The 15,054-nt window shown below is 36.4% G+C and overlaps 3 protein-coding genes across 4 annotated transcripts; all 3 read left to right on the top strand.

The window, feature by feature from the left end:
• Positions 1-1,299: 1,299 nt before the first annotated feature.
• On the top strand, positions 1,300-4,538 carry LOC127811293 (60S ribosomal protein L11). The gene is made up of 5 exons (XM_052351025.1): positions 1,300-1,440; positions 1,545-1,652; positions 1,757-1,799; positions 2,632-2,827; positions 4,201-4,538. The coding sequence occupies exons 1-5, from the start codon at positions 1,438-1,440 to the stop codon at positions 4,397-4,399; spliced, it is 549 nt and encodes a 182-aa protein (XP_052206985.1). The 5' UTR covers positions 1,300-1,437; the 3' UTR covers positions 4,400-4,538.
• On the top strand, positions 1,309-14,674 carry LOC127811294 (60S ribosomal protein L11-like). 2 transcript variants are annotated; one of them, XM_052351028.1, is made up of 5 exons: positions 1,309-1,440; positions 5,690-5,797; positions 5,904-5,946; positions 13,391-13,586; positions 14,213-14,674. In XM_052351028.1, exons 1-5 carry the CDS (start codon positions 1,438-1,440, stop codon positions 14,409-14,411), a joined length of 549 nt encoding a protein of 182 aa, XP_052206988.1. In that variant the 5' UTR covers positions 1,309-1,437; the 3' UTR covers positions 14,412-14,674. The 2 variants fall into 2 exon arrangements, with proteins under 2 accessions (XP_052206988.1, XP_052206987.1); XM_052351027.1 differs by lacking the exon at positions 1,309-1,440 and adding an exon at positions 5,423-5,589.
• Positions 5,954-13,384, top strand: LOC127811292 (uncharacterized). The gene has a single exon (XM_052351024.1). It carries the CDS (start codon positions 7,263-7,265, stop codon positions 8,190-8,192), a length of 930 nt encoding a protein of 309 aa, XP_052206984.1. The 5' UTR covers positions 5,954-7,262; the 3' UTR covers positions 8,193-13,384.
• Positions 14,675-15,054: the final 380 nt, after the last annotated feature.

The following is a 15,054-nucleotide window of genomic DNA, read 5'->3' as shown; positions in this document are numbered from 1 at the left end:
ACAGAAAAAGAAACAGTTTTTTAAAATTTCAAAGCAACACATTTTCAAAAATCTCAAAACAGACACTTAAAACTTAAAACTAAAAATAAATTTAAAACTTAAAACTGAAATACGAATAGAACACCACTTATACGTTTGCTTGTGAAAAATTAAAATAGTTTTTTAGAAAAGATTTTTTTAAATTAGACAATTGAAAATAAAAATTTTATTTTCTAAAAGTATATTAGATTTTAAAAAACATTTTAAATATATTCTATTAGGAAAACACACATTTCTAAATTGAGTAATAATTTTGCTAATATTTCATTTGCACCCACCAACTCACTTAATACACCTTCTTCTTCCTAGTCGTTCTCTACCATTATGATGGTGAGCACAACTAAATTCTTCTTTTGTTATCTTCATCCTTGCCACTAATATGAGTAGCACCACATGCACTTTTTTCCCACCATTTTTTTCCTCTTATTTTGTCGTTTTCATCTCTTAACCAATACCACCGTGCATTTCTCTACTACTGGAATGATGATAACTCATTTGTTAATCAAGTCCGTCATAACCATACCACATATAATTATACTAAATGTAGAAATCACTTTTTCTTAATTAAATTTTAAAGAATGTGAGCTATATTCAACATGCCACGAATAATTATTAGATTTCGTTTTTACATGTGTCTATATATATATTGTTTTTTTTTCATATTAGATATATTTGGATTGCAAGTTAAAAAAACTATAAATACATAATAGATTAAGTGAAAATTCAACTATAACCCAAAGAAATAGTTGAATTCAAATAAGGCGTTAATGTTTCATAATCGGTCAAAAATTAATTGTTAAATACTAAAACATTTTAAAATTTACCAAATCCTCAGTGGGTTTAGGAATTTATTGGGTTTAAATAAGGTGTTAATGTTTTATAATTTGTCAAAAATAATTATTAAATACTAAAACATTCTAAAATTTACCAAATCCTCAACAAGTTTGAGAATTTATTGAGCTTCCCGAACTTTGTCTAATTAAAAAAAAATATTATATCAAAGTGTATAATAGAGTGTTTTCACGAGTGACTTAATTGGTGACCAATTTATCATAACAAAAATAAAATTATGAGTTTAAACCTTTTTATGTAGACAATTTTTGTTATTACTAGGGTTAAAAGAAAAATTTGAAATTTAGGGGGGGGGGGGATGTAAATAAATTAAAATATTGTACTTAATAGTTATTAGATTTTTGTGTAATTTTAATAAACCTCAAAAAGGTTATTAATAGAAAAGGGTTAACTATGATTTATCAACAATACTAATTAATTTAAAAACCCTAGCTCCATCCCATCTCCTATATTAGGGTTTCCTCTGCGGGACTTCTCATTTCGTCCACATTACAAACCCTTGGCGGCTGCAACTGCGGATTCGGCTTCCGGACGGCGGCGACGGCCATGGTCTCACTCTCTCTCTCTCTCGCTCTGTGTAATTTGGCTCTATGTATCTATCTCTATTTACATTACCCTAATGCAATTTATGTTTATGCATGCTATAAATCAAGGCATCGGAGAAGAAGCTATCGAACCCAATGAGAGAGATCAAAGTTCAGAAGCTTGTCCTCAACATCTCCGTTGGGGAAAGCGGAGATCGCCTCACCAGAGCCGCTAAGGTACTTCATTCTTCATCCTGACATCGGTTAGGATTAGGTGCGAATCTGCATCTCGACCCTCGTGTCTTTTGAATCTTTTCTACCCTGTTCGTTTCGTTATACAGGTCTTGGAGCAGCTCAGTGGTCAGACCCCAGTTTTCTCCAAAGGTAAAGAAAAAAGGGGAGAAACTTGTATTAGTATATGTGTCTTTTTCTTTATGCTGTTTAGGGAGAAAATTGAAAGGTTTCTATTGTTTGGGATTTGTGGATTGGAAGGAGAAAGGGTGTGCAGCTTCCTTTATTTTTCCGCTAACAATGAAATAGAGGAAGGGGAATTTTATTTACCCTGCCTTTCCCTATGTACCATCATGTTCCAGACATAGGATAGCGTCCTTCCAATCGAGCAATTGGTAACATCCACTATTTGGGTCTGAAAAAATAAGAGTGAAGGTTAAATATTTATTTCTATGCACTCCTGCTTGGCGTAACGTAATCCTTTCAGAAACCCAATTTTGCTGTATGATGATAGTTCTAATTTTAACTTTTCCTGGTCCCTGGCTTCTGAACTGTTAAAAAACAAATTGTTTCATAATTTGATTAGATACATCTAAGGAATTAAACTGAACTTCTTTTTTCATTACAAGCAACTTCCTAGAATCATGTAGCAGTGTGCTAAAATACATGTGTAAGCTAATATTCTATGGGGTAGCCGAGATATAGGTAAGGATGGAAATTAGAAGGATTCAATTTTTAACTTGAAGATCTGGAAACATTAGCATATGCTGAACAGAGCCTAGGGCAAACCATTCATTTGAGTTGAGCTTTCATCCTGTGAACTGACACAACTAGAAATTGAAGTCTCATTCTCTTGTCTGCTAATATGTGGGCTGTGTTATCTGCTGTGCTTTCTTTTCAAGAGTTCATTCAATATTCCTTTTCCTGTTTCCCCAAGATTTTTAATCCTTACCCACTACCAATGTTATTTCTTTCGTGTTGGCAGCAAGATATACTGTGCGGTCTTTTGGAATCAGGCGTAATGAGAAGATTGCTTGCTACGTTACTGTCAGAGGTGAGAAGGCGATGCAGCTTCTGGAGAGTGGATTGAAGGTGAAGGAATATGAGCTGCTGAGGAGGAATTTCAGTGATACCGGCTGTTTTGGCTTTGGTATTCAGGAGCACATTGATCTTGGCATTAAGTAAGCTGATCTACTTCTGTCAAAGTTGATTTTTCCTGTTCCGAGGAAACTTTGTTTTATTTTATTCTCAACACACACATATGTGCTGAGAACTACCTCTTTGCTAATCAATGGTAAGGCTGTTCACAAAAATGACTTGACCCTCAAAACATAGGGATCCTTATTCAAGTGCACCCTGTCATTTACACGTGTTTTACAGTCAAGTTACAAGTAGTTTCTTCTCAACGGCGCTATGTGTTGATGAGTAAGACTCATAAGATGTGTATGGTTGGGTTTAATTTCTCATCCTCAAAGCATACACACGTTTAGATGAAAATTGATAAAGCTGCTCTTAATATGTAACAACAAAATTTGATCTACTTGTTGATAAATTTGCTTACTTCAGAGATAGGGAGGTTTGTTTTTGCTTAATTGTATCTTAGAGGTGATTTCCTATGTTATGATGATCCTAAATTCAAACTTGTTGACAAAAATAATATGTAAATTTTTTTGTATCTAACTCATGAATGGGGGGCCCCCTTTCATGGCTCATCCCCTTCCCATTTGGGTTTAGAATGGTTTTGTTGATGAAAGTTCAAGCTTTGCCATAAGGCCCGTTACAATGCTCAGTATTATAATGTGAGGAGGTACTTACTAAATCATTTCTTTTCATTCTCATGTGAAATATTTTATGTTGTCACACTGCCATGCAATGATTGTCTTCTTGCTGCAAACTCCTAAATTACTTCTTATTCTTCTGTATGGGTAGTTAACTGTATATGTTGTATATGATGTAACACAGTAGGAACTGGTCCTTTATATGGCATTGTAATGGCTTTGATTGCATTCCACAATAAAGTGACTTGGGGTTGAGACCTATGAAGTTGGGCAGTTCGCCGCATAAGGCTTCTCTAATGATGGGTTTTGTGTGGCTAGATGTATGCGATCCAACCTTTGCACTTTGAGTTTGTTTCATTGTTTTGTACCTGTGGTCCCCATGTCATAATTAAATACTCTTTGTTTCTAATTGGTGGCCACTCATAGCTCTGAAAAAGAAGAGAGGGGTGGGGGGGGGGGGGGGGGAACAAAAGAAAGAGTGGTGACTACATATTTAATTTTTTACCCTATACTGGTTCTTGATTGCACTGATTTAGCTGTGGCTCGTCCAGTCCAATTATAATAACATGGCTGGAAAATTGTCTATGGCTTGGTGGACTTGTTAACAGTAAGTGGCCCAGCAGCTGAAGAAATCAGGGTTCAATATTATTATTAAGTTTATGTTTGGTTTTTTTGGAAAATTCTGTCATATTTTGGTAGACATTAGGTCAGCTTTATGTGGGGGTCACAGCTCCAATCCAAACTTCTCTAACTAGCTGCCTTTCTTTGTGTTACAGGTACGATCCTTCAACAGGTATTTATGGTATGGATTTCTTTGTTGTCCTGGAGCGCCCGGGGTATCGTGTTGGGCGACGCAGGAGGTGCAAGTCTCGTGTGGGCATTCAGCACAGGGTCACAAAGGACGATGCCATGAAATGGTTCCAGGTCAAATACGAGGGCGTGATCTTGAACAAAGCCCAGACTATCGGAGGCTAAGTTCTTAGTGGGTTGTAACATCAGTTATAGTTTTGGACGAGTTTTTGAAATTTATGCTTCATGCTGACAATATTCTATTCGTATTCGTGGTTTGTTGAATGTTTTTGAAGAAAACAAAAACATTGGTTGTTCGGACTCAGTTTTTAGATGCATTTTTGGTTGCTCATGTTGATGTTATGTTCTTGTGGAGAATGTATGGTGCTAGAGGCCTCTGTAGGGATTTTGATGTTTCTTTCATGAACCATTAATCAAACAATCAGCCTTAGCTATTATTGTGAGGTACTGACCTAGCATAGTCCACACCTGTACAATGAATATTTTGTCCTATTCTGGCTGTGGGTCCTTTAAAGCACACTTTTTGAAGGTTAAAAAGGCTTCCTTCACTGAGGCCTCTCTAGGTCAAGGGATTTTGATGTTTTCGAACCATTATTTAACAATTTCTTTGCTTTAGGTGTATGCTATATGCAAAAGATATTGTTTTAATAGATGGGCAAATGATGGAATGAAGACTAAATTGGGGTATGGGTGAGCACTTTTTAACTAAAATGGTTTGATTATTCAATAGAAGAAATTGTATTATGTAATATATAACCCATAGATGTTAATTTCAACAGGTTGCTAAGCATCATGCTAAACCTGTATTAATATTTGAGAAATTATTTATAATATTTGAGAAATTATATTATGTAATCTTGTGTATAATTTTACATAAATGATAAAAAGTTTTAATCCAATAGTTTTTATTGTATCTTCAAAAAATAGTATTAGAATTTTTTAGAAAATTTAAAATAGTGGTCATGACCTGTTGGGCTTTGATAGCGGGCCCGGGCGCAAAGTGGGATGGGCTGGGCTGGACCCAAAATTTTAGGCCTAGCACGACCGACAGAGAGACTCACTTGGATGATTCGATGGGTGGATCCGAATCAAGTCAGCCCACTGATTTAATTAGCGGGTCGACCCGTAATGCTCTCGATTTGACCTTGGAATCACCAACCAAAGCATCTATATATACATGTATATATATTGGCGAAGTGCAGAGTATCATCTCAAGAGTTCCTCTTAAACCCTAGCTCCTCTTCATCTCCTATATTAGGGGTTCCTCCGCTGCGGGACCTCTCATTTCGTCCCCATTACAAGCCCTAGGCGGCTGAAGCTGCGTATTCGGCTTCCGGACGGCGGCGACGGCCATGGTCTCTCTCTCTCTCTCTCTCTGTAATTTGCCTCTATGTATATATCTCTATTTACCTTACCCTAATGCAATTTATGTGTATATGTATGCTATAAATCAAGGCATCGGAGAAGAAGCTATCGAACCCAATGAGAGAGATCAAAGTTCAGAAGCTTGTCCTCAACATCTCCGTTGGGGAAAGCGGAGATCGCCTCACCAGAGCTGCTAAGGTACTCCATTCTTCATCCTGACATTGGTTAGGGTTAGGTGCGAATCTGCATCTCGACCCTCATGTTAATTTTGAATCTTTTCTACCCCGTTCGTTTTGTTATACAGGTCTTGGAGCAGCTCAGTGGCCAGACCCCAGTTTTCTCGAAAGGTAAAAAAAAAAAGGGGGGGGGGGGGGGGGGAGAAACATGTTTTTGTATAAGTGTCTTTTTCTTTATGCTGTTTAGGGAGAAAATTGAAAGCTTTCTATTGTTGGGGATTTGTGGAATGGAAGCAGAATGGTGGGCAAGAAAAGGCAGAAGAATTGGAAACGAACTGGGTGTTTTTCCTCTAACAATGAAATAGAGGAAGGGGAATTTTATTTACCGTGCCTTTCCCTATGCACTATCATCTTCCAGACATAGGATAACATCCATCCAATTGAGCAATTGATAACATCCACTATTTGGGTCTCAAAAAATAAGAGTGAAGTTTAAATATTTATTTCTATGCACTCCTGTTTGTTGTAACATAATCCTTTCAAAAACCCAATTTTGCTGTATGATGAATTTTCTAATTTTAACTTTTCCTGGCCCCTGGTTTCTGAACTTTAAAACACAAATTGTTTTCATAATTTGATTAGATAGATACATTTAAGGAATTAAGCTGAACTTTTTTCATTACAAGCTGTTGGAAAATTGGCACAAATGGGCATTGTGGCACGTCATATTAAGGCTAAAACCCTTTAAATATTTTAACTAGATCAAAGTGGATTCTTATTCTCCGTCATGAGGAGATCGATTTGGTATATTCATATGTCCAAAATGATAAATGGGTGAATGAGAAATTAATGCTCAAACAATTTGAAGTGGGCCCGTGCATTGTCGCTTAGTGGCCTGTGCACTCCAAAATATGGGGCACGCTACTCTAGAGTGCTAGTTACCAACAATCCTCCTATAAATAGGAGCCCCTCGTTCCTTTGAAAGACGAACACACACTACATGAAATCTTTAATCTCCCAAGTCGGTCTCCTTCCTTGCCCAGTTCTGATAGTGTTCGACTGATGTTCTAGTTCGCTGTAAGGCTCCAAAGCTTGTGCTAACTTCCTAGCCGTCAACCGTTCTAGTCCACTTTCTAGTTCGCTATAAGCTTGTACAAGACATACGCCAACCATCCGCAAGCACTCTTGATGAGGAGGCAAATCTGTTTTAAAGGCAATGTGTGTTACACATGCCTCAGTTCTCCATCTTTGCGTTATTTGGTTCAGTTCCATATTTTGTTTGTACATTTCCAATTTTATTTGTTCAATTCTATATTTTGTTATTTGTAGTTATTATTCTTCCACACTATACTATATTCCCTTCTGTTTTATTATTTATTTGTTGCACCATTATCTTAGGTTGTACAACATTATATTTTGTATTTAACTAATAATTTTTGGCTAACAATCTTAAAACAGATTTCTCATGTTTAAGTTTTGTTTTAGAAATGGCTTTTACTTTGAATTTTGCTGGAACCTCTAATAATGTGGCGCAAGGATCTGTCCCTGTAGCCCAGATGCCTATTATTGTGCCCACCGCAGCCCAAATGCCTGTTACTGTGCCTGTGGGCCATTGCAAAAAGCCTGAGAAATTCAACGGGTTGAATTTCAAGAGGTGGCAACAAAAGATGTTGTTTTATCTCACTACTATGGATCTTGCGAGATTCTTGACTGAGGATGCTCCTAAGTTAAAGGAGGATGAAACAGAAATGCTAGTCATCAACACAGTTGATACGTGGAAGCATTCTGATTTCTTATGTAGAAACTATGTTATGAATGGTTTGCATGATTCGTTGTACAACGTATATAGTACAATGAAAACTGCCAAGGAGCTTTGGGAATCCTTGGACCAAAAATATAAAACCGAGGATGCTAGAGCTAAGAAATTAATAGTTGGTCGATTCCTCGATTTTAAGATGGTGGATTCCAAACCTGTGGTCAGTCAAGTGCAAGAACTTCAGGTAATTTTACATGAAATTCATGCAGAAGGGATGGTCCTTAGTGAAACCTTCCAAGTGGCTGCTGTTATCGAGAAGTTTCCACCTAGTTGGAAGGAGTTCAAGAACTACCTTAAACATAAGCGAAAGGAAATGAATCTCGAAGAGTTGATTGTTAGACTTCGAATTGAAGAAGACAACAGAGGGTCAGAGAAGAAAGGTTTCAATCTTGCTACTACTAAGGCGAATGTGGTGGAGCATGGGCAAGGCTCCAAATACAAGAAAAACAAGCTGAAGTTAGGACCTAAAGGAGGAGTCTCCAATAACAAGTTCCAGGGGAAATGCTTTAATTGTGGCAAGATGGGTCATAGATCTATGGAGTGCAGACTTCTGAAGAGGAAGATCAAGGGCCATGAGGCACATGGTGGATACCATGACTGAAAATCTGGAATGTATGTTGGGAAGGGTTATGTATCAAATGGAATTTTTAAGCTCAATGTAATGACCATCATGAATAAAAGTAATAAGCCTTCGGTTTACTTGCTTGAGTTTACAAATTTATGTCATGGTAGACTAAGTCATGTTGATTATGATACATTGCGTAAATTAATTAACTTAGATCATATACCCTCTTTCCATATCGATTTAAAACATAAGTGTGAAACTTGTGTAGAGACAAAATTGATGAGATCATCTTTTCAAACAATTGAAAGAAATATCGAATCCCTTGATCTAATTCGTAGTGATGTGTGTGATTTAAAATTCGTACAAATAAGATGTGGCAATAAGTATTTCATTACTTTTGTTGATGATAACACGAAATATTGTTATGCCTATCTCCTTAAAAGCAAGGATGAAACTTTAGAGAAATTTTTTCTCTAAAAAACTGAAATTGAAAATCAACTTAATAAGAAGATTGAGGTATTGAGAAGTGATCGAGGTGGCAAGTATGAAAGATCAATTGGTGGATTATGTGCACAACATGGAAGTATACATGAGGTTACATTGTCTTATTCACCTTAATAAAATGATGTTGCTTAATGTAAAAAATGCACATTGAAAGAAATAATGAATGTGATGTTAATAAGTTTTAGGTTGCCTCAGAACATGTGGGGTGAAGCAATTTTATCAAACAATTATCTTTTAAATAAGATACCTTGAAAGAAAGAGGAAAAGACTCCCTATGAACTCTGGAAAAGTAGGAGACCATTCTACAAATACTTAACAGTGTAGGGGTGTTTAGTAAAAGTTGTTGTTTTGACACCAAAGAAAATGAGAATAGGTCCTAAAATAGTGGACTGTATCTTTATTGGGTATGCACGTAACAATAATGCTTATCGATTTCTTGTGTATGAGTCTAAAAATCTAGACATGCACAAGAACACTATAATGGAATCAAGAAGTGCATTGTTCTTTGAATATGTGTTTCCTTGTAACTCTAAGGAGGGTTCAAGTTTGTCTAAACAAAAATTCGAAACTATAAATGAAGAGTCATGATTCAGAATGAACCTAGACGGAGCAAAAGAACAGGAGTAGAAAAATCTTTTAGCCCAGATTTTCTAACTTGTTAGAAAAAGAACCACAAAATTTTGAAGAAGCTATAAGGTTTTCAAAGGGACTTTTTGTGGAAAAAAACAATTAAAAGTGAAGTTGATTCTATTCTACAGAATCATACTTAGGAACTTGTAGATCTGCCTCATGGGTGTAAACCTTTAGGGTCTAAGTGGATCTTTAAAAGGAAAATGAAAGCAAATGGTTCTATTGATAAGTATAAGGCTAGTCTTATAATTAAAGGTTACAAGCAACGAGAGGGCCTAGATTACTTTGATACATATTCTTTTGTAACGAGAATAAATTCCATTAGGATGATATTTGCAATTGCAACGTTGCGAAATTTAGAAGTATATCAAATGGATGTGAAAATAGCTTTCTTAAATGCAGATTTGAATGAAGAAATATATATATAGAACAACCTGAGTGTTTTATAGTTTCAAAACAAGAAAAGAAAGTTTGTAAATCGGTAAAACCATTGTATGTCTTAAAACAAGCGCCTAAACAATGGCATGAAAAATTTGATAATACAATGATAACCAACTAGTGGCAAATGTGTTTATATTAAAGACACAAGAAACAACTATATTATTTTGTGTCTGTTAAAAGTTGTCTTGAGTATACGATAAGAAGATTAGTGAAAGCAGTGTATTTTGAAGGCCAATAAAGTATTAAATAGAAGTTTATTTTCAATAATGTAATTAGTGATAGTTGGGGGGTTAAATTGTAAATATTTAATAGTTTTCATTGGGATATCCGCTCACTGTTATAAATAGAGGGCAAGGGGTAGTAAAGAGAAGTAGTGAGTTCTCATTTTCTGTTTGTAACGAGTACTATTCGCTAGAGAGATAGCTTTGTAATCTTGGGGGGCGAAGTCCTGTTGTACTTGGGAAATAGAAAGAAGGGATCTCTGTTGTGTGCTTATCATTCTTTCTACATAAAGACAGTTGCTCGAGGGGTGTTTTGATTGCTGGATGTAGTGCCATTCACGTGGCATGAACCAGGATAAAATCTGTGTTATGTGGTTTGTGTTTATCTCTTCTTGTTTCTTATTTTTGTTTTGTTTTGATTACATTTAATTTTTTGTTGTTTTGGATTAATTTCGGGTGAGGAGTTGAGAGAATTGGCATTTGGAAACATTGTTTGAGTTGTCAAAAGAGCTCCTAATCCTAACAATGTCTTTACGTGGATGATATACTCATTGTTGGGAGTGATGACAAGATGGTCAAATCTACCAAGAATATGTTGAATTCAAAATTTGACATGAAGTATATGAGGCTTGCAAATGTGATTTTAGGGGTTAAAATCAAAAGAATATCATATGGTCTCATTTTGAGTCAGTCACATGATGTGGACAAAATTTTGAAAAAATTCAACAAGAATAATTTTGGTGTGGCTAGAACACCATTAGACATTAGTCTCCATCTATCCAAGAATAAAGATGAGAGTATTACTCAAATAGAGTACTCTAGAGTAATTGGAAGTCTAATGTAATTAATGAGCTGTACTAGACCAAATATTGCTTATATGGTTAGCAGACTGAGTAGATATACGAGTAATCTGAGTGCTGACAATTGGAAAACAATAATAAGAGTACTTAGGTACTTACGATATACTCGTAACTATAGGCTATACTATACCAGATACTCAGCTGCCTTGGAAAGATATAATGATGCAAATTGGATATTTGGTGTAAAAAACTCGAAATCTACAAGTGGATATATACTCACACTTGCAAGTGCAGTTATGGCCTGGAAATCCTCCAAATACTGTTATAGCCGGATCCACTATGGAATTTGAATTTATTGCCTTAGACAAATGTGGCAAAGAGGCAGAATGGCTATTCCATTTCTTAGAGGATATTCCAATGTGGCAGAAATTTGTGCCCCTAATATATATACATTGTGATAGTCAATCTGCAATTGGAAGGTCACAGAGTAATATGTATAATGGTAAGTCTAGACATATACACATCGTAGACATAAAACAACTACTCTCAACTAGAGTTATCTCTATTGACTACGTGAAGTCAAAAGATAATATTGCAAATTCGCTAAACACAGGGTTAAATAAAGAGTTGAAAAGTCATCGAGGGAATGGGACTAAAGCCCATGAAAGAATAAGTTGATACAATGGAAACCCAACTTAGTTGACTGGAAATCCCAAAATATAGGTTCAAATGAACAACTTAATTGTAAAAACTTTATTAGGTCATGGTTGGGGGTGGGGTGGGGGGGTTACCCTCTTGTCCATTCATATAATGAAATAGTGATACCCGTAGGGAAAAAGGATAGCAATATTTGCTTTAATAATTCTTAAACTTAGAAATTCTACGTGGAGTAAGTGGGTTACTTTGAATTAAGTAATTACCTATGTGAGAGGGAAGTGGGGTCGTTTAAAGGAAAATTGTATAGAGTTCAATTCTTTAGAAACTCTCGCAGAACCAGGCTAATGTTCAAGGCTAAAACAAACATAATCATGAGAACTGAACAATGGTAGGAAGATTCCTGTGTGAAATATGTTATCATTTACATAGATAACAAGACAGTTCAAGGACATCGTGTCTATTGTATAGTTAGTAAAATAAATATATCTTCACAAGGGAAGGTTCAAGCGGTAACACATACCTATCCTATGTAGGTTTCAACTGTTGAACACTATCAACGAGTCAAAATATTTTCTCCATCAATTTTCATTTATGTGGGGGATTGTTGGAAAATTAGCATAAATGAGCATTGTGGTATGTTATATAAAGGCTAAATTTTAAGTGGGACCCGTTAAATATTTTAACCGGGTCAAAGTGGATTTTATTCTCTGTCGTGAGGAGATCAATTTGGTATATTCATATGTCCAAAATGATAAATGGGTGAATGAGAAATTGATGCTCAAAGTATACTTGTTGAGTTGGGAAATATTAAGGAAATGTATTTATCCCACATTGGAAGAGCAATGTAGCATGTTGATGTTTATATAGACTCACACATTGAATGATGAGTAAGCTAGTTAGACAAGAGACTCTCTTGTGCGCGCGGGGGGGGGGGGGGGGGGGGGGGGTTGCAAATCCCAGGCCCAGCGAACCGAACTTGTGTGCGAGCATGCGTTTTGTGGACATGAATGCAACGCTGAAATGGGCTACCCAGGCCAAGCTATGATTTGTTGTTTCCCTTCTATCCCCCCCTTGGTGCGAATCCACTCCTATAACCGTTGCAGGAATTTGAAGTTGGCCCCACACTCCGAAATATAAGGCACATTACTGCAGAGTGCCAGTTACCAACAATCCTCCTATGAATAGGAGCCTCTCGTTCCTTTGAAAGACGAACACACACTACACGAAATCTGTAATCTCCCAAGTCGCTCTCCTTCCTTGCCCAGTTCTGATAGTGTTCGGCCAATGTTCTAGTTTGCTGTAAGGCTCTAAAGCTTGTGCTAACTTCCTAGTTGTCAACCATTATACCCTGCGAGACAGACGCCAACCATCCTCAATCCCTCTCGGTGAGCAGGCAAATTTGTTTTAAGGGCACTGTGTGTCACACAGGCCTCAGTTCTCCATCCTTGCGTTATTTGGCTCAGTTCCATATTTTGTTTGTTCAATTCTATATTTTGTTATCTGCGGTTATTATTCTTCCACGCTGTACCATATTCCCTTCTGTTCTATAATTTATTTGTTGCACTGTTATCTTAGGTTGTACAGCATTATATTTCATATTTAACTAATAATTTTTGGGCTAACACAAGCAACTTCCTAGAATCATGTAACAGTGTGCTAAAATACATATGTAAGCTAGTATTCTACGGGGTAGCTGAGATATGGGTAAGGATGGAAATTAGAAGGATTCAATTTTTAACTTGAAGATCTGGAAACATTAGGATATGCTGAACAGAGCCTAGGGAAAATCATTTATTTGAGTTGAGCTTTCATCCTGTGAACTGAAACAACTAGAAATTGAAGTCTAATGCTCTGTCTGCTAATGTGGGCTGTGTAATTTGCTGTGCTTTCTTCTCAAGAGTTCATTCAATATTCCTTTTCCTGTTTCCCCAAGATTTTTAATCCTTATCCAATTCCTATATTATTTCTTTCATGTTGGCAGCAAGATATACTGTGCGGTCTTTTGGAATCAGGCGTAATGAGAAGATTGCTTGCTACGTTACTGTCAGAGGTGAGAAGGCGATGCAGCTTCTGGAGAGTGGATTGAAGGTGAAGGAATATGAGCTGCTGAGGAGGAATTTCAGTGATACTGGCTGTTTTGGCTTTGGTATTCAGGAGCACATTGATCTTGGCATTAAGTAAGCTGATCTACTTATGTCAAAGTTCATTTTCTCCGTTCCAAGTAAACTTTGTTTCATTTTATTCTCAACATACACATATGTTCTGAGAACTACCTCTTTGCTAATCAACAGTAAGGCTGTTCACAAAAATGACCTGACCACCCTCAACATAGGGATCCTTATTCAAGTGCACCCTGTTATATACACATGTTTTGCAGTCAAGTTACAAGTTATTTGTTATTTAATCTTCGAATATTGGTATCTGCAAATGTTAAAAGCACGCATGATGTATGGTGGGATGACTTTCCTTGTAAAGAAGGATGATTTTTCTCTACTTAGTGAAGGGTTATCTGAATTGGAAAGCGAAGTGCTATCGGTTTTGTCTATTACCAGAATAGTTGCATGAAGGTTGAGTCAAAAGAGCCATTTGCGAGTAATGTTTCGAGTAGAATAAATAAGAAGTCTATTACCTTCTTATTTTGGCTGGTACATCTTTTTGGCATATGTTTTGTTTAAGCTACCTTTTTTAATTTTCCCGTCTCTTTTTCTTTCATGCTGTGTAGACATTAGGTCACGTTTATGTGGGTGGGGGGCACCGCTCCAATCCAAACTTCTCTAACTGGCCGCCTCTCTTTGTGTTACAGGTATGATCCTTCAACAGGTATTTATGGTATGGATTTCTTTGTTGTCCTGGAGCGCCCGGGGTATCGTGTTGGGCGACGCAGGAGGTGCAAGTCTCGTGTGGGCATTCAGCACAGGGTCACAAAGGAGGATTCCATGAAATGGTTCCAGGTCAAATACGAGGGCGTGATCTTGAACAAAGCCCAGACTATCGGAGGCTAAGTTCTTAGTGGGTTGTAACATCAGTTATAGTTTTGGACGAGTTTTTGAAATTTATGCTTCATGCTGACTATATTCTAATCGTGGCTTTTTCAATGTTTTTGAAGGGAACATTTACATTGTTTGTTCGGACTCAGTTTTTAGATGCATTTTTGGTTGCTCATGTTGATGTTATGTTCATGTGGAGAATGTATGGTGCTAGATGCCTCTCTAGGGATTTTGATGTTTCTTTCTTGAACCATTAATCAAACAATCAGTTTCAGCTATTATTGTCCAATATGCTGGATCATAATCCCTTGTTTCTTTCTTGCTGTATATAAATCTAAAACTGTTTTTAGCAAAACTGTAGTTTCACATGAGAGTGTAACTGTGAGAGTTGTTGGCAAATCTTTGTCTCAAAACGGAAACTGATGAGACGAAATTAAGTCCTTATTAGGATGGTAAGATGTTTTTTAATTCTAAAATGTTATTTGAATTTATATTATTATTATTTTATATTATATATTATATTAATTTTAAATTTATAAAATATTAATAAAATTGGGTGAAATTAACATTTCCAATTTAAAATTAACGGAAAATGGGTTTTGCAATTGGAACTTCCAGAGTAACTCTCACTCTTTAACTGTTGCTGGATGCCTTTCAC

Source organism: Diospyros lotus, chromosome 10 (genome assembly GCF_014633365.1).
Source record: "Diospyros lotus cultivar Yz01 chromosome 10, ASM1463336v1, whole genome shotgun sequence".
NCBI lineage: Eukaryota > Viridiplantae > Streptophyta > Magnoliopsida > Ericales > Ebenaceae > Diospyros > Diospyros lotus.
Note: the sequence above shows the minus strand (reverse complement) of the source record. Positions and strands in the feature narration are given on the sequence as shown.

Excerpts from the sequence above, each read along its gene's own strand:
- LOC127811293 (XM_052351025.1), top strand. Across the intron at positions 1,800-2,631 it reads GACCCCAGTTTTCTCCAAAG|CAAGATATACTGTGCGGTCT; the intron begins GTAAAGAAAAAA and ends TCGTGTTGGCAG. Across the intron at positions 2,828-4,200 it reads CACATTGATCTTGGCATTAA|GTACGATCCTTCAACAGGTA; the intron begins GTAAGCTGATCT and ends TTTGTGTTACAG.
- LOC127811294 (XM_052351028.1), top strand. Across the intron at positions 5,798-5,903 it reads GCCTCACCAGAGCTGCTAAG|GTCTTGGAGCAGCTCAGTGG; the intron begins GTACTCCATTCT and ends TTTGTTATACAG. Across the intron at positions 5,947-13,390 it reads GACCCCAGTTTTCTCGAAAG|CAAGATATACTGTGCGGTCT; the intron begins GTAAAAAAAAAA and ends TCATGTTGGCAG.
- LOC127811292 (XM_052351024.1), top strand. The coding sequence starts at position 7,263 with ATGGCTTTTACTTTGAATTTTGCTGGAACCTCTAATAATGTGGCGCAA.